At 37.7% G+C, this 19,454-nt stretch overlaps 1 protein-coding gene across 3 annotated transcripts in view; it reads left to right on the forward strand.

The window, feature by feature from the left end:
- The window catches only part of DCLK1 (doublecortin like kinase 1), a 239,195-nt gene that overhangs the window by 168,877 nt on the left and 50,864 nt on the right, over positions 1-19,454 (forward strand). For 2 of the 3 annotated variants that reach the window (XM_035542884.2, XM_035542886.2), the window contains exon 6: positions 4,916-5,010. In XM_035542884.2, coding sequence (XP_035398777.1) covers positions 4,916-5,010 — 95 coding nt within the window. Of the gene's footprint in view, positions 1-4,915; positions 5,011-10,835; positions 15,722-19,454 lie in introns of those variants that run through there. The other variant, XM_035542885.1, reaches the window with a different exon arrangement.

Raw genomic sequence — 19,454 nt, forward strand, 5'->3', positions numbered from 1 at the left:
TTTCAGGATATAGAAATTGGATCTTACTGAAAGCTTCTCTAGAGCAGATGCTCGTACTTTTCTCAGCTATTAAAAAAAAAAAAAAAAGTAGATGTATTCCTTTGTAAAAAGATATGTTTTCGTTTAGTTTGATAGTTCATCCTTCGGCTGTTATCCAGAAACAACTCTTCTTCAGCCACCTGACTCAAGAAGGTCTTCTAGATCCCAAAGGAAGGAACATGACATATCATATTATCTCTGGCAGGGTCACATGTTTTTATTCACACTATTACAGGTACTCAGCTGACAGCTTTTGTAATAAATATGCTGAAACAAAACTTTCCCGAAGCCAGGAGTACAAACCCATGGGAGTGATGGAGTCATCCTACAGACCCAGGGATTTCCAGATGATTTTTACTTTGATCCTGGCTTGCTTTTAATTTTTTATTTATGTTGTTGGTATTTTATACTAATCATTAAAAAAAAGAAAGTTTTATCATTTTATAGCTTATAATAAAAATCAAGAGTCAATAGGAGAAATAGATTTGGCTAGACCCTTTTAAAGGATGAAAAAGTTAAATGCTGTATAAAGAAACGTCCTCAAAGTTGGTACTCCATTCACATAGTCTAATTTGAGAATCCTGATCTTTCCAATTAGGCAAAACAGTTCAAAAGAGAGATTTTCATTAAATCTTACGTTACACGTAGGTGCTGTCTAGATTAATCACTATGTGAAATTAACTGCCAAGATCATAGACATCTCTGATGAAATGCAGAGCAAAATCCAACAGAAGGTACGTAGCCACCTTCCGTGGCAACAAGAAAATCCTGTTGGATTGCAGGGAATTGTATTATCAAGGAAATCTCGTCTTGTCTTCTGAGGTCTTGGGCATGTCTGCAATGTCTACGTCTTCAGCGCTTCTGTGCTTGATAGTTTGGACATAGCTGACTTGAGGTTGAGGTAGCAATGCCATCTTAGTGGACACTTGTGGAGATCAGCCTGTGAGGACCTGTCAAGCCTCTTCTTGTGGATTTTACAGTTCATGAGCTCTTCTCATGTAAGTAAAATGATAAAACTTTCTTTTTTTTAATGATTAGTATAAAATACCAACAACATAAGCTCTTCTCTTATCATTTACCAATTTCATATGTCTTTATCTACATCAGGATTCCCTGGAGGAACATGTGCTGTATCAGCTAGTGAGAAATGCAGTGCAGATACTGGACAAGAATGAATTTTCAGAGCAGAATGCACAGAAATAGATTTTGGAACGGTTTAGAGTATATTCCAATACTTATTTGAAATGCATTATTATAAAATATTACAGATTTTATTCACATATTTGTCGCCATGTTGTTATCTGGTCATGAGGTGAATATGTAAGACTAGTGTCATGACTGTAAATGGAGTTGAGGAAGGTGATCTCAGTCAGCGTTTTCCAGCTCCACAGCACCAAATATCAACTCAATTTGCAAATTTAATTTAACAATTTTTAAGAAATTAGAGTTGGAGGTGGAATGGCCAGCAGGCTATAAATGAGGAGATAAAAAAAGGAGAGAACCACTGCAGTAGATTGAGGAATTATTAGGAATTACCTTTTCTTCCTAGTTGTGATCTCTGTGTTAAACATTATGTTAATTAGGAATAATAAAAATGTGTATCCCTACATATGCAGAACATCCAGAAGACAGACAACATGATATGCTGAGAGAGCTCATTCTGCCAGAACTTAAAGCCTAAGTAGAAGAACGATCGGGATGACTTGAGTTAGGTCAGATGTTGTGCAGAATTGTATAGAGAGCTGGCAGCAGAGCCCACATCACCCAAGTCCCTTTTCAGGTTGACTCGAGTGTAGACCTCTAACGGCCTTAGGACATCAGAGTTTAGTGGAGTTCTGTGCTTGGTATGAAATCCATCAAAACTGGTAGGGGGAGGAAAATTTTGATAATTTTGCTTGGTGTCAACTATATACCAGTCCTCTAAATGCGTGGGTTTGGATTTATCTTGCCTGACTTTAGAAGTCTACACTGCAGTGGACATTTCCAGTACATCATTGAACAGATGTTTTAGACAGTTGCTTCAGGATGATACAGCTTGTTCCACAACAGCAAGTTGGTTAAAATGAGGTGGAGAACTACTTCAAATGTAGAAGCCTGCACTGTACTTACCTAGCGACTGGTAAAAAGGATCTCTTCCCCGAAGCTAGTTGTCAGCTCTCTAGTTTCCTAAACAGCTCTCTTTAGGAAGTCCTTGTATGCTCACAAAACCCCTGATAGGCTTTTTAGGTACTCTGCACTTTTGTATCTGGACATGGATAAGGAGGTGAGCAAACTAATTTCATGAAGGCCTTGGCCCATTATTTTCCTCTTGATTTCACTTATTTCAGACAGCTAACAAAACCAAAACAGCTATCATCATTTTCATTTTTAAAAAAATAAATGCAGTTGGGGAGAACATTGGAGCATAGCTTAAGCACTCTGGATGCTCTGATAGTGGCAAGTGAGTAATTTTTAGGGATTATACTACTTCATGTTTTCATCTAAAATAACTACTCATCAACATGGTACATGTGGGAAATATATCAAGTCAAAGACACCATTGCATCTATTTGTTTGTTTTCAGTTGGTAGCCTCAAGTTTCTCTCTTCAGGACAAAAAATTGCAGTAGCAACTGGAAAAAAAAATAATTGAGAAAAAAATAGTCCTGGAAATTATAGAGAAGAAGTCAATCCATAAGGAACAGGAACCTGTGCCTAGTGCTAAAAAGTTTATTAAAGTGTATCTGTTATCTTAATTTTTTAACAATACTAAGAAAATCAGCTTGGTTTAAAGAGAATACAGAGCACAAGTCTTACTACGCAGTAGCGGTCTTGAGGTCAGGGTCCATGTGAATAGCAGTAGTTTAGTATTAGTTTGTAAGTCATACCAAATTTGTTTAAAAGAAACACTAATAAAAACTTCAGAAGTTTTGAGACTCCAAGAAGCTCATTTTTGATGTCTTCCCGTATCCCTTTTCCTAATTGTTTTCAAAAGAATTGCTAATGACTTTGGGTTTAGTCATAGATCGTACAGTTGGCCAGACCTATGTGTTGTTGTTTTTTTTGCTGAATATCAGATGCCCTTCAGTGAATGTGTCCATATGCTTGTGCTCTCCCCCACACACTTTGGACAGCATTTGAATCAGTTCTGTTATATACAGCCCATTGTCCTCTGTACAAAGAGAGTTTGTAGCCTGGATGAGTGGAATGGTTTTCTATAAAAGGATCCTATTTAAATACAATTACCATTTCTTGTTGTTCCTGTGGTTATACAAAACACTGCACCTCTATCTTAAACAGTGCCTTGCACAAAATGATTTTGAGATCTAATCACTAATAGCACCTAATCTTTGTTGAGGGGTCATCATTAGTCGTGCAGTATAGTGTATTTTATATATTGATGTGTGGTATGTTTCTTTCTCGTAATGTGCAGGCCCACTATTAGGCAGTGAGAACAATGTATTATGTAAAAAGTAAGGAAAAGCCATTAAAAATGCCTACTGTATTATCCAAAGGAATTAGCATTTGCTAGATTGCCAGTCAGCCAAGGTTTTACAAGAGTTATTGTCATTTTGATTTCCAGATGAGTCATTTGGTATATTGCCCCCAAAGGCACCTCGTTATGATTCAGTGCACAGCAGATAAAATTGCTTAGGCTTTCGGGGCTCCGTGGAAAGCGAGTGGGGGTTGCGGTGGCTCAGCGTTGTGAAGCAGCAGCATTATGCTTAATTGACACCTTTGATGTAGCCCTAAGACAGCACCTGCACCTCCCACTGCTGCTCTGAAGACGTCAGCCTTACGCAGAAAAGGCTTCTGCTTATGAATCCTGCATCGCATTCAGCTCACTCTGTGAGCAGCCCTAGCTATCCTTAACTAATCCCATTGCTTCTCAGTTTGGCTACAGCTTGGCTTAGCAGAGAGCAGGAATTCTGCTTGCTGTTGTCAGGTTAAACAGTAAGATTTTGTCCATGTTAGAACTCATAGAAGGTAAGTCAAATGCCTTGTTGATATCCTGCTATGTAAATATACTCCAGAGATTCAGAATTTGGGAGTCTAACTGTATATTCTGTTTTTCCTGATGCTGATAGATTTGGACTGTGATAGAATAGTGGCTTGTTTAAAGAATATTTACATAGATACGTGATACACGCTTTTTAGTGTTTCTATCAGTGTGAACATAATTGATAGCCTCTTGTGTGATTACTTTGTAGTAGAATTCTGTCCTCTGCTGGTATTGTTTTGTTAATTAAACGGGTAATGTCACATGCATGCAAAAGATGCTTTACAATTATAAGCACTGCCAGAGCTGAAGGGAACTGACTTACTTTAGAAAGTGATGCTTTGCTGTAAGTCAGACTTGAGAGGTTACGTCCAATTTATTTAGACCTAGAAAGCCCTTCTGGGTTAAGGCTGAGGTGATGGTTGGGTCAGATGGTAATGCAAAAATTTCTTCAAAGGAGTGAGAGAGGAACAGCAAACAGTTGATTTGTTCTTGCAAGCAGTACTGCTTTTTATTCTTGGTGGGTAGCACTTGAGGCTGTAACTAAATTGAATGAAAAAGGTTTAAATATAGCAAATATCTGTTAAGGTTAACAAAGCACCTTGCTCTCCATCACTTTCAAGCACAGGAACAATACAGTTTAAGAAAACATGTTTTCTGTCATTGAGTAAATAGTCTTTTCAGGTTCATTGATTATTTGCTTGCACTCCATATAAAAATTGGCTTCATGAGCCAAAACTCTGAGGAAGCAGTTCTTTTATGAATTACCTTATTTAATGTTTAAAACATGAAAAAAAAGTTCAAAAAAGAATGAGAAGGAATGAGATATCTTGATTTAACAGTTCCTTTGCTTTTAATAATGCCTTGTATTTATTTTTTCAATTTATTGTCCTTTTAGTGAATGGAACCCCTGGTAGCCAACTTTCTACTCCCCGCTCTGGGAAGTCTCCAAGCCCATCTCCCACCAGCCCAGGAAGCCTACGGAAACAGAGGGTAAGGAAATAAGGAAGCTGATTTCTGAGTATGGCTGGGGAGAGTTGAGCATAGCTATTATCAGATAACCTTCTCCCCAGTGATACCTTGTGTTTAGAGATGTAGGGTGGAAGAACCTGGCTACGGTCCTTGATGTGTTTGTACAACATTATTAAGTGGGATACAAGAGTTCTGTGTCTGTCCAAATGCTAAGTATTACGGGAATAGGTTTATCCTTGAGGGAAAGTAGGGGATTATCTTTCTTCTTTTTTACAAAACTTTCTTTTGTTTCTAGTGTCTATTTCCAAACATTTCTCAACTGAAAGGAAATATTCATGTTGTCAAAGACTTTGTTGTTGTTTACCACGGGCATTATATCACTTGTAAAACCTACAAACAGCTTTGATTTTGAAGCAAGGTAAAATAATGTGATACACAGCCTAATGAGGCAGCACGAGACTTGTCAGTCACTTTGCTGGATGAGTTGTTAGCAGCTGTAGGTTCCCATTAGCGTTATGTATAGATAATCTACAGCATACCTAAACATCCAGGATTACGGTAGTACCTATGTTACTGTTGTAATGCCCTAACAGAATTTTAGTCGTTCAACCCAAAAGGCTCCACATGCTGATTTAATTAATTGTATTTGTTCAAAAGCAATGGGACAGATGTCTGTGTGTCTTCTCTTCTGCTATTTCCTAAACTGTGATCAGTTTTCAATGAAAGATTCCCCAAGGCAGTGCTCTGTCTCACACTTCTGTTTATAAACAGAGTTTGAACACATGGCTTTTTCTGCCTTTTTAATTTTTAAATAAAGACGATTTGTGTCTCTCTAAATAAGGGATTACATACTGTGCTGACACTGCTTGGCTGTAGGGGCTGGTGCAGACCTGATTCCCCAGGTACCCAGACCAGAAATAGCTGGAGCATGGCACAGCTTCCTTCTGGCCTGTGTACCCTCCTTTCTGTCCCGTGGCTATCAGGAAGCTGAGGAATTGTGCATGCCCATGTCTTATCCGAGGCTGGAACTGTAGATTGCTTACAGATTTGGGAGCTGACTCGGAAGTACTTGGTGATCTTGCAGTATAGAGGTAGCCAGGAGTGGCAGCTTGGAGCCTTGGGGCAGTCGTGTGTCGTTGTCTGGTACACAGAGAGTTAAGATGTAAATGACAGTTGGGTAAGTAGGTACCGAAATCTTGAACACAGTGTCTTCCACACCTGTTTGCTCTTATTCTCAAGGCTTGTTAATGAATCATGAATAAGTTACTGAAGAGGGAAGAAAGTTCCAAATGAATTATACATGGGTGAAGTAAGGGTGTCTGTTAAGATGGATGATATCAGTATACAGTAGATCTTCATTTGCTGTAAGGCTGTCTGCTTTCATTAGTAACTTTCCAAAGCTTCCTTCCTCACCGCTGATGCTTCTCTTTCCGCATTGAAGAAATGTTTTGCTGTTAACATTTGTAGATGGCTGAGTGGGAACCATGTGGTCAGCACCGTTAGACACAAGGTGTGTTTGTCCACAAGGTCTCTGACTTGAAAATGTGAGGATTGAGGCAGATGGGCTTCATCTTGTCCAGGCTCCCTGTGTGGAAGTATTACGGATGCACAGGGCTGTGTAGTGGTAACATAATTACTTTGCTAAGTGTGCAGAGAAAAAGTATTGAAATAAATTACAGGAGAGAGAATAAATTGCTTGAGAGTTGAATTCTCTTCTGAGATGTTCATATCCAGTCCCACTGACCTCAGTAGGGGACCTTTCATGCTTCTCTGACTTTATTCTAGACCAAACAAACAAAGAAAAAACCCTGTCCTGCAGAAACATGGAATACAGTTACATAAAAATGCATGGGCGTAGTATTATTTAGTTTACAAAACACACAAAACAAACTTCTGCTAAGAAGTTAAGGGATAGAAACTTTACAAATGCTCTGAGAATTAATGTAGTTCCTTTCATGTTTACTTTGTGAAGTGAATGAGCTAGAAGTTCAATACCAAAACATATGATTGTGTTGTTAAAGGTCATAACATATTCCAATGACTAAATCAGCTGCATGAAAAAATATTAAACTGCATTTACTAATCTAAAATTGTTGTGTTGGCAGTCTAAATAGCATTTTGTTCTGTTTTAGTGCCATCTTTCGTATGTACCTGATGAAATTTTTTTAGAAGACAGGTTATATTAGATACCATATTGTCAGAAACCAAATTTGAACCCAGAGCATTCTGCTGTCTTCAGCCACTTTATCTACAGGGATGACTAGCCAGCTACAGGAGCAGATTTATTCCCTTGGAGATTATTGAAGAGTTGGTATCATTTGATAGTCTCAGAAGAGGAGACTGATCTCACCGCTCCTCTTGTCCCCAAGTGCTGAGAGGTGAGGTGTCACTGCCCCCTGCCCAAAAGAAGAGCCTTGGCTGCTTGATCTGTGTTCTCAAGTTGAAGTTTTCACCTGGGTTCAGACTGTTCTGGGTTTCTCTCTATACATGGAGTTTGAGAGAGCAGCTGCTTTAGATCTTAAAAGATGCTGGGTACTGGGAAAGCCAGCTCAACGTTGTAATTTGTTTTCTCTCTGCCCCTCTCTCTATGTGGTTTGAATCAGAAGAGTGCCTGGGCTCTCATGCCACTTGGGATGCCACTGGTAGTACTGGGTCTGGAAAACTATAGGGAATGTTGGCTCTAACATAGCCTGATTCCCCTAAATGTCAGTGATCAGTCAGCTCTTCAGCATCCCCATCTGAGTGTTTTGAGGGAGTTGTAGGCTTGGTACTTCTGAATGCTCAGGGGTCTGGGCAGTGTTTTTCCTGGGAAATACAGGTGAGAGGAAGGAAGTCATGTTTTTGAATTCAGAGGCGTGAAAGCAAGGTAATGCTGTAGGCTAAGGGATTTGTCCCTGTGAATAGTAAAGACCTGCAAAAATAGTACAGATGGTAGAATTTTTCTAAAGAAAATATTCCTTCTAATTATGGAATGCATTAGGCAACTTAAAATAGGGATCGCTCCTCTTACTGACATTTCATCATTCAACCTTTAAAAAAATAAATTCTGGCCTTTGACACAAGGCTTTCCATTCCTGTAAATAAAGCCCAGAATGCTGCTGAGATACATGTACTACGGTCATGAGAACTGTACTCTTGTAACCCCACCGATAAAATTTTAGACCCTCAAATCCAGGACATAAAAGATGAAGTTTCGTCCTTTCTCACTCACACATGTACATGGCTGAGTTATTTCCATAAATTCAGAAGTCAGTGAAAGTCACATATATAATCTTGGTTGAAATTCAGTCTATATTTGGGGAAGGCAGGATTTGAAAGATTAATGTCGGGGGTGTAATACAAGGACTTGAAAGTGAAACAGGAATCATTTGAACTTCTATGGTTTTCAGCTTCTGAGTATTTAAACTTGCACCCTATGTAGTATAGTTATGCTTTCTTATAGCTTAATTATTTTTATTTTTGATAGGGGATTAAGATTCTTGTTTTTAAATTTTTATGTCCTTACTTGTGTATTTCCGAGGAGGATGAAACCATCTGAAATTCAGGCTTACAGCAGCTGAGTAGAATCAGTTACCATGCCACACATGCTCACGGTTCCTGCCACAATAGAGTTAGGTTAATGATAAGGACTCGGAAAACATGACACGGCAATCCCAGTAATAAATACACATAAGATCATCCCCTACGTGTTATTTAATTAGCCTTTGTAATAGTTTATGAACTTAGTTTTTCCACTCTCTTGTAATCAGTGTCGGTACTTCAACTCGAGTGGAAATGTTTTATACTTTATATCTGATTTTTCAGTTGCTTTCCATTATTATAAGGATTTTTTTCTACAACCTACAGGATGATAAAAAATTAGACTTTAGGCACTTCTTGCCTAATCAGACAGAGAAGTTGAATTCTGGGTATATAAGGATTTTTTGAGTTGTATGTGGCCAAGAAGGTTGTACTCATTTAGCAAGTTTTGTCTTTTTATTAATATACGCAAAATACTAAATAGATTCTCCTTATTTTTTTATTTTTTAGATATACAGCTTTTTGGCAAAGTACAGGCAAGGAAAGTTCTTGCAGAAAAAAAAAAATCTTTCAAGGATTTAAAACTATATGAAAGGGCAGAGAATATGATCCTGAAATCATGTGTGTGATTTTTTAAAACAGCCATATTCCCTGAATACTAAAAGTCAGTTCTACAAATATCTTCTTTGTAGATTCCAAATGCATATTTTTTTTATATATTCAGAAGACTAAGCAATCTCCTGGAGGATGCTATTCAAAAGTTTGTTTTGTTAACCTCAAATCATTTTTTTTTGGTACTATGTATTAGAAACTCCAAAACTGTACGTGCACAAAAGAAATTTTAGCAATTAGCTAGTTTGTATTCAAAATTGAATGGGCTTGTCTGTTTGAAATTATTGTTTGGTCCGGATTTTTCACAACAAAATTGAAATTTGTTTAAGACTGGATTTTCAAAAGTATGTACCATGGCTTACTGTATGTACATGTGCCCATGTAAAATAAGCACTCCAGGTAGCTAAAACCCATTTAAGGGAATTAAAATCCCTTTTATTTTCCCTTTGGCTGCAAGTGAAACATAAACCTTTATAGATCATGTAGAGCCTTGTGAATTTGAAATTTGTAAATGATTCACTTTAGGTAGTCCTTGTTTTATAAAATAGCTTTTGGATTATTTTTTCAAGTTATCTTCCAGTGATTAACGAAGAACAAAAAACCTAAAGCTGGCTCCATCAGCCTTCCCCTTCCTACCTGTTCTTGTATTTTGCAGATCTTGCTGGTGTTGTCTTGAACTTGTTTTGCTGTACTCTGTAAACATGTTCTGTACTTAAAGGATGCCCAGAAACAGCTGAAAGGTAGCAGAGCTTGGCTGTGTGGTGCTGGGGAGGCAGAGAGCTGCAAGCCACGTGACTGCTCAGCACCTCTCTGAACTGTCAGCTGCGCTGAATTCACCCTAAAAAGATAGTACTCTAGCCCAAACCGCTTCTCCTCGTTGAACTTTCTTTCATTCTGTGCTGCTGTGTGCCTTGGGGGAGGTTGTTGTGCTGTGTAGGTTGACTAGGGCAGTGTCTCATCCCCTAGCACCTCCGGCATTTGAGGATTATCTGATCACTCAGAGGATGCTCAGAGTGGGTGTTGAAAACTGAAGTGGATCCGTACACTCAGACTTGCTCTCTCTGCTGTCATGAGCTGGTTGCTTGGCTACCATCAGAAAGAGCCAGGACTGGGGGATTTTACATGCTGTTTTACACATACAACCCCCCAAAAGTGGAAAAAAGATACTATTGTCAGTGCACTACAGGTAACAGCAGGGTTCACTGTCAGCATTCGGGGCTCGAATGCTGCTGGATCCGTGGTATATGGCCAATGGGTGGCAAGCTTTGATTACCTTGCAATGTAAGGTAAGCATTTGCTTTCCTACTGCCATTGACAAAACAGCAAAAGGGGAAATACATTCTATTTTGGAAAAAAAAAAAAAAAAAAAAAAAAGGAAGATTCAATTCATATTGCCAAGTCTCCAAACAATTAGGAGACTCCCTCAAAAAGTCAAAGATTGTTTAATAGTGTTCAATGGGAAAGAATCAAAGGAAAAAAAAATTGCCTCTTAGAATATCTTGTACCTTGAACTCCAGATTTATTTACAGGCATCTATTTGTTGACTAAAAAGTAATTGTATGAAAATAAGCAAAAAAAAAAAAAAGATTATATGGAATATGTGTATTTTATGTTAAACGACATCTTCTGGTCCACAGTAACAAAAGATTGTTAGACAATAGCAGTGCAACAAACCGAACACAATAAACAAATCTATACTGCACTTCATCTTACAGGACCTGTATCGCCCACTCTCCTCGGATGATTTGGATTCAGTAGGAGACTCAGTGTAAAAGAGAAAATGGAACAATGTTTATGGTTTGTGATTTGGTGAAGGTTTAACATTTTTAAAGAGAATAGCTGCTAATTTACAGTAATAGTGAATCACACAAAAGAGTTTTGCATATTTAATATTAAAAACACGGGGCCAAATTAATTCTAGCGTGCGGGGGTATTTTTGGCTTTACCACTGCATTTTAATGCAAGAATTTGTAATGAATGAGCCATTGAATATGCCCATCAAGTACAAAACAGCATTGTGCACACTTTAAGCAATGGAGATTGAATAAGGTGAATATAACGCACAAATCCATAGTGGGCACATTTATGAATAGCACTCTTTTTATCATCAGAGGTACTGATTATATGTTCTGTTTTTAACATAGGTATCTTTATTCATTTTGATACGAACAGTTAATGAATGCTTTGCTCTTACCAATGAATAGGTAAAATGCAGGAAAGAAAAAGCCTGCCATATTAAACTGCTTGTACCACGCTGTCTGAACCCAACACAAACATTTGGAGCACTCTCGTTCCTTTCAGAGTTTAGTCTTTTTAACTAAGTGAAAGGAAAAAGAAGAAATCTTGTGTGGTCGCAGAACAGAAAGTAAATGCTTTCAAAGCAAAGTTAAAGTTCTCTTTTTACATTTTGGTGAGTGTAAACAGATGAGTGGTCACAGGCAACATGAATGTTTTACCTTGCAAGAGCTGTAAATACTGATCATCCTCGTGTTGCAAGTAAATACGGATGCATTTCTAAAAGAGGAAATAGGTGGGCCTGCTGGCTACCACTGTAATCTGACACACGTATGTTGACACCTTTTGGTAAAACACATTTTGCCTGAGAAACCTGTGGTTAGTTTCACTTATGTTAAGGACATGAACATTTTTTTTGTTGACTTGCTGTAATAAGGCAGTTGATGCCATTTTAAAATGAAAGCACCAGAAATGGCGGTGTTGTAAATCATCCTCCTGCTGACCTAATTTCTCTGCTTTCATAATTTCTAGAGGTGGTCGTTTTGTACAGCATGAATATGCAAAACTCCTTTAGTGTTAAAGTAGGTCATGCATTATAACCTGTTGCTTAACAAATATCTACTAATGTTATTTGTTTTCTGCTGCTTTATTGTGATAATTTTAGTTGACTACATTAATTTACATAATAGCAATATTTCCTATTGTATGTTGCATATTCCTTTAATATTTATCTGTTGTATTTAAGCCCATAGTGTAGTGATGACACACTGTTCCTGTTTCATACACTTCTTTTTAGTATCTTAAATACTAATCGTTTAAGAATTAGAAATTAGTGTGATTCTGATCCTCAGCAAAAATCTATAGAGATTATATTTTTGATCTACTTAGTGATGATTTAATATATTTTGAAAGCAGGCAAATTTACTTAATAGAATAAAATGGTTAGCTGCCACATGCCAACTTTTAAATACAGTGAAATAATTTCTTTACACTTATTTGTCCATAATAAAATTCAGCAGCTGAAAAGTGTTGGCATGTGACGTAAAGGCTTCACTGTATCATTATTGTTTTCTTTATGGAGGATATTTACAAAAACGAATAAATGGGCAGCAGAATACAAAACTTACCTTCTCTGTTTTCCATACTTGGTTCCAGTATCACCTGGAGGGAAAGTCATTCATCTGGCAGGTTTGCTGAAGCAGTTAGGTCATTTCAGTTTGAAATGCATGTTTTGCCATTCCTGCTTCAGACTTCGGATTTAAAACTGCTTCCAGCAATAGGAGCAGTCCCCCTCACATACTCCGATCACAGGGCTGTCCTGTTCTACTGAAAAAGTGCACAGCTGTGAAGTTACTTGCATTTTTGCCTGTTAGGAGGGAATGTCTTAGTAAAATGTATTACTTAATCCCAAGAAGCCTGTATTACGTTAAGGTGCATTGGGATCAGCTTCCAAAAATTCAGAGAACTCCACCAGACTGAACAAAACACGTACTGACTTTTTGCAAATTGCTTTTTCGTGTAAAGAAAATAAATTCCAGGAATTTTATTTTTCCTCCCCTCTTCTTTATAGACTACTGCTGCTTAAGGCAGTTTATTAAGAATGTTTGCTCTGCACAGAGAGCCCAGCTTGCCAGCAAACAGGCATGGCGTGGCTTTGCCTAGCTGTGGAAAAGAAAAATGGAAAAATCAGTAATTGTTATCATAGCGAGTTTTCCATCAACGCTGTTGCAAAGAATATGCTAGCCTATAACATTTAATCATTTCAACATATGACTTGTATTAAGGGGCAATTCAGGGGCAATATGTATCATTAATATTTCATTTAAGGAATGAAAGTCCCTTAGAGATTGAAAAGGTACACTGTTTATAGACTTTGAGATCCCTTTTGTGTGGAAGGTAATTCCCATTATACATGAGCAGAAATGAAATGTTTCTTTTGAGCAAGACCAGAAGGTTTCAGGTTATTGGTGAAACTGAAATTGTGTTTCATGATGCTGTAGTTCTACTCACAACAGCACGGGTTTTAGTTTGTCCCTAGATTTCATCAGCTTCATTAAATAACAGAATAGCTCAAGTAACTTTATAGTGTTTGAACCTCTCATAGTTCTCTGTATGCTGCATTATTTGTGCCTACTGTCAGGTGATTATGATGTAGCTAAAGAGTTTCGTATAGATCGTGAATGCTTTGCTCCCCTTTGAGCTTTTTGAATATGTGTTTATTTCCCTAATGCTTTCTGCAACTTTCTGGATTATTTTTAATCTCTTTCCTTTTTTCTTTTCTGCAACAAACAGTTCACATGTGAAGCACAGAATGTGTGTGTATGTGTACATTTGTGCACGCACGCACACACAAATACATACATTAATGGCTACGAAATCCATGCACAGTTAAGTCACATATTTGGCTTCTTTAAATGAGTATGTGGGGAAAATATATGATGGGAAGTTGTTCATCTTGTGGGATTCGCTTCAGCTCTGTTCAAGCTGATGGAGCTGTACCGATCTCTCCCTGCTGAGCAGTTCCCCTTAGGAATCCTACACAATTTTAAGAGATCTCACGTACAAACGAGGGCATAGTTCTGCTCCGTTTTAAGTTGGTGGCAAAACCATGATTGACTTCAAGGTGGGAAGGATAGGACCTTATGCACAAAGTATATATACACTGACAAAACATTAACCATAAAGCTGAAATGGTTATTATTTTGACATGGTTATTTTGACATGGTCAGACCTGTATCTCCTCATCAACTGCACCGCTCTGCAGTGTAATTGTTAAGTCATGCAATGTTAGAAGTTGGTTCTTGTTGTTGTTGTTGATATCAATAAAATTGTTAACATTCACAATCCTTTGTGAAAATTGTTTTTCAATTTTTAAAATAATTCAGGGACAGCACATTACATTTGGTTAGCTTTCCCTTCAAGCCATTTCCATAGGCTGTAAAATAAAAAATTCTGGGGCATTAATACTGTGAATATAAATGTGCATTATAAAAAGGGATACATAATGTTAAACAGTCTTGAAGAACACATGGGTTTGAGATTGTTTGACTTAACAATTCAAATAAACAGTAATGTTTAGTTTTACAGTTGTGTATTTCGCACTGCATTTTGAACTTTCTGTAGTGTAGTATGTTACAGAAAATGTTCTCCAACTCTAAAAGTTAAAACTAATTAACAGTAATATAGAAAAGAACCTCTGATCAACCCAGGTTGCCTGTTTTGTCAAAAATAGTAGAAAAATAAACGAAAAATCTTTACGGTGCTAAATTACCTTGTCACTTGATGAATACTGAGATTAATGTCATCTATGCTTTTTCTTGTATACAGCCTAATACAAGATTGCTCTTAATTTAATCTTCACTTTCAGTTCATCTGTTAGTGATAGCACGAGATCTTGTGAGTTATCAAGAGGAAAACAAACTTATGTTACTCAGCCAGCAGTAGCTTTACATGCAGGTAGCAGGAAGCAAGTGATGGTTGCATTCTTTTGAAAGAGGTGTAATGCCTCACAAGCAAATCGCTCTGTTCACAAGGCAGTGTTACTCCGAGCTGTGCTTGCTGTAGTAACACCTTTTGACTGGCTTGTTTTGCCTCTTTTCACTGTGCACCTGATTTTTCGGGGCGGCTGAGTGCCCTAACTCCCCACCGAAGTCAATGGATATGTAGATACATGTGTTCTGTACGCACAATTTAATAGAAGGGTTAAAAACACACACAGAGCCTGCATACGTACTTGTATGCATTTTAGTGTCCGTGTTTGTGCATGTTGATTATATTAGAATTTGCTTAAATTAACCCTCAGCAGTGAAGTATGACAAAAGATATACTGTATTCAGCGTGTGCTTGTTGTCTGATGTTACATGAGGTAATTAGTTTGTGGTTTGCCCTACGATACAGTGTTTTGGAGTTTGAGCTGTAGTGAAAGAGGAGCTACCAATGTTTGTGCTAAGACCTCTTCTTTTTGTTAGTTGCACTATGATCTTGTAAATATTGGCACATTTCCAACATAAGTTTAAGATTTTACAAAGTTATGCATACAATTATTTTTTTTAAAGAAAAGTGCTTGGATATTTGCTTTTTAAAATATACCGTTTTTGTATTAATGTGATGCAGGAAACCAAAAAGATAGCTGTTGATTTATCAGCAAAAAAATATGTTAAACTTGCAAAAATAAATGCCGATGAATGTTTTATTTAATATAATCAGCTGAAGAAAATCACCTTCATTTTTGTGCCATTGTTTCATCATACTGTGTTGTACTTGTGTTTCATATTTGACCATGTCATCCTGGTTGCAATTTGTTGTTTCGCTAGATTTAACATTACTGTAGATTATTGTAAGCGATGTAATAAATATATTTAAAAAATACACACTGTTCGGTGAGTTTATTTTGGAAACGTGATTAACAGGCTTTAAAAAAATACTTGCAGTCGGTATTGCTTGTTCATTTTGGATCAGTATTGTCTATCTGACAGTTCAGTTGGTCTAAGCATATGGGATTCATGCATCCCAGTGGGTTCCTTTAACTAGTGGATGCCTTCAATGCTTTTTTGAATAATAAACTCCGGGCCGTGGTATTTAGATGTAAAGGATCCTTCAAGGAAGAATTTGTTTTTTAATGGGATTTATGGAGACAGTGAGTGTACCTGCCTCAAACTGCTTATGGGTAAGAAGTGTGCACGTGACGGGGTAGATTTAAGTACGAAGTGGGAAATGAGCGTGCTGCATCCACAGAAAGGTACGAGCCCCTGCTGACAATTGAGCTGTAGCAGCACTCTTCTCATGTCACGTATTAGGAAAACATGCCTGTAAAAAGCTAAGAGTACTGAAACATACCCACCGTGTTTTAAAGTATGTACCTTGTTTTCTTGATACAGCTTTCTACTCTTCTATATATATGTGTATATATATATAAAATATATATATCCTTCCGCCAGTCTGATGCTTCAGGTGACACTCAGACACTCTCCTAGAGAGATCTGTGGCCCTCATAAAAATTCCACTTTTGAAACCCTCTTGCTTACTGGTAAATAGCTCTGCCTGAAAAAGTCATACGGACACAGAAAGGAAACTGCATTACAGAACGGAGGAATACTGGAAGCACAGTAAGTTAGGTTTCTGTCTACCAAGTAACAGTTAAAAATATCAGGAGAGCTTTCAAAATAGTTGCACAATAAAAGTGGTGATTGTGCTCTGTCCTTATTTAGGTGGAAGAAATCAGAACCTCCTTTGACTGCCTTTGAATTTTTATATTGTAGTCGAGTGGAAAATTTTATCTGTGTACGGCTTTAGAAAAGGAAAAAAGAAACCTTCACGTTGCACTGCTGCACATGTAACTTTTTATGTTAACCACAATATAGATACAGTAATGCTAGGTCAACTTCCGATACCATGAATATGATACATCCATTTTTTTTTTAGATCATCAATCTTTTCTCAAGCGTGCCAAAGGTTGAGTGAGCCTCCAGTCTGAATTATGGCTCAGGTTTGGAAGCAGCTGTTAGGAACTAGCGGGGGTTAGATTTAAGTTTGCTGTTAAATACCATATAGAGAACTCTGTGGGTCTTTCAGAATTGCCTTGTTACTCAAATCAACTATATAAGCGTATGAGCAGTCGATGCTCTAGCTTAATAAAAGGAGCCTAACAGAACCAAGTGCTTCAGCTTGGAAGTTTAACTTCAGTCTGCCAGCTCCGTTTTCTTGCAAACTCGCCTGTTTGTCCCTCTGTCCCTCAAAAAGGAAAATAAGTTCATGACACATGCTGGATTGTTGCTTTTGCTGTTTGAATTTACCTCTTCTTCCAAGCTGCGTAAATCCTAAATTGCATAAATGAAAAAAAAACAACACATATTTCCTGATGTAGGTTCTCTTTTAAGTCACTTGTTTAACAGTATAGTGCAGGGTGTAGAACAGGATAAGTAGCAGATTTACATACATTTTTTATTACTCCTTTCCAAATGAAGCAATTTATAAATAAATGTGGATCTTACGTGTCAGTTCAGTGCAGTGTCCGACTTTGCAAATAAAACAGTTGCATCATTTCTCTTTCTGTACATGGAATTCCACTGGCTTCCATTCTTTCAGCAAGAAGACTGAGGATTTGATGTTTCTTCATGAAGTAATTTTTTGCCAGCCCTGTACTGTTTACATAAAAACTTTTTTTCCCCCTCAGCTGGCTGGGCCAAAAATGCAAGTGATTAAACAAAGGAAAATCAAAAACATTTTTCTCTGGATAGAGTTGGGAGCTGGAGTTTCAGTGTAACCCTTTGTTTCTCTCTAAATTGAATAGTAAAGAAAACTTAGTTTGTCCTCTAAAAGTTGCATCCAAATATATTTATTTTATCATTTTAAACCAGCTGTCCTCCGCTTAACACTGCTACATATTACAAGAATTTGGTGAGTCCTTCAGAGTCCTAGCTGCACTGTAGTGTTGTCTTTATTTACCATTAACCATGAAGATCTTTAGGCTGTGGAGCTGGCTGTCAGGAATTCACGACAGCTACCTTGCAAAGGTTATTTATAACCAAAGTGAACGATAGCATGGACTCCATAAGAGCCGAGCTGTTTTGTTTTGTCTTTAATCCTATTTCCCCTTGTTGATTTGAACTTTATCTTAAACATACTACTGACACACGTAGCTTTTTCTCTTCCCAGGAATTATGTAGAATTCTTGGGAATAGGGAAAACCTTAAGAGGCATCACTTAAAAACATTAATAATTCCTTTGTCCTGGGCCTCATTCCTGCATTTACAATTTGTTTACTAATTTTAACCTTTGCTTCATTAATGCCATTTCTAAGCGAGTATAACTCTGCATGAGTTCCAAGCTTAGCTTTACACCTGTGTGCCTTTCTGTTACTCACATTTCATCCAGATGCTTCCTTCATGCCGTGAAAATACAAAGGAATCTATTGTTGAGAGAGCTTGTAGGCTCCATATGTGCTAATAAAGGTTTTGAGAGGTTTGGAAAATATAATGCAGTGTTCGGTTTTTAAGATTCAGGAATCTGAGTTGCATAATCAAACTTCCTTGGGCATACTTGTTTAAGTTTCCTTTCATAATTGCTGATACTGATAGTCCACAAGGATTACTCCCGCTGTTGAGTTGAAGTGTGGTTTTAAGATTAATTTAGGACAAAGGTGAGTATGGGGAGAGAGAAATTGCAATAATATTTATTTTACTGCAATTTTTCGTGAATTTAGCACAATTTCCACTGAGATACAAGCTATTCACAAAACAGTTGCTAAATAAATCTCCCAGTGAGACACGGATGAAACTCTAGAGCACTAATGTTTCCATTCACATCAATGAGATGTGTGGTGTGTTGGCCATCTGTTATATAAAACTGAATAGGATCTGAAGTCCTTACACCAAAGACCTGATTTTTTTATGCCATCGCCTTTATGGAGGTGTGCCATAAAAATGACCATGTGCTGGCAACCTGTGCAACGGGACCCCTTTAAATCCGTGTCAAAGCGATGACATTTCAAGCACCTCAGCATCTCTTAAAATTAAAACAGCTAATTGCATTAAGGTCTGTGTGTTGAAGAGATCGTACTCTTGCTTAGAGTTTGTTTTTTCCCTCCCATCTGTAATATCCCTAATGGGGTCTGCAGCTGGGAGAACAACAGCGTGCACGACAGACTGCCTCACGATTGGCAAGCCAACTGGAAGGAACACCAAGACCCACAAGGATTGCTGGACCCGGAGGGCTTTCAGCTTGAGAACAATGAGCTAATTAAAGTCTAAATAAACGCAATGTCCTTCTAGCTTAAGTAAAGATAAATAAATAAGTGCCTGCGTGTTGTTCCAGGGGGCTGAATAAAGACTAAAATACTTGTGTGTCATGTTTACCTTGCAATGTCTCCTTAATTGTGGAAGGTCTGTGAGCAAACCTACGGTTCCTGATGGTTTTTAATCTGTTGTTTCAATAGGAGGGGTTCAGCAAAGGTAATAAAATGTCCATTTTCTTTGTTTAAAGCTCAGCACTTGCTGAAGTGCTGTGCCGAAACAGGGCCTAAAAGGAGTCTCATTTCGGAAGGACCGAGCAGTTGCAGTTCTCAGCTCAACCAGAGCTTGAGGATCTTCGAGAAATTAGGT

This window comes from Cygnus atratus, chromosome 1 (genome assembly GCF_013377495.2).
Source record: "Cygnus atratus isolate AKBS03 ecotype Queensland, Australia chromosome 1, CAtr_DNAZoo_HiC_assembly, whole genome shotgun sequence".
Classification (NCBI taxonomy): domain Eukaryota; kingdom Metazoa; phylum Chordata; class Aves; order Anseriformes; family Anatidae; genus Cygnus; species Cygnus atratus.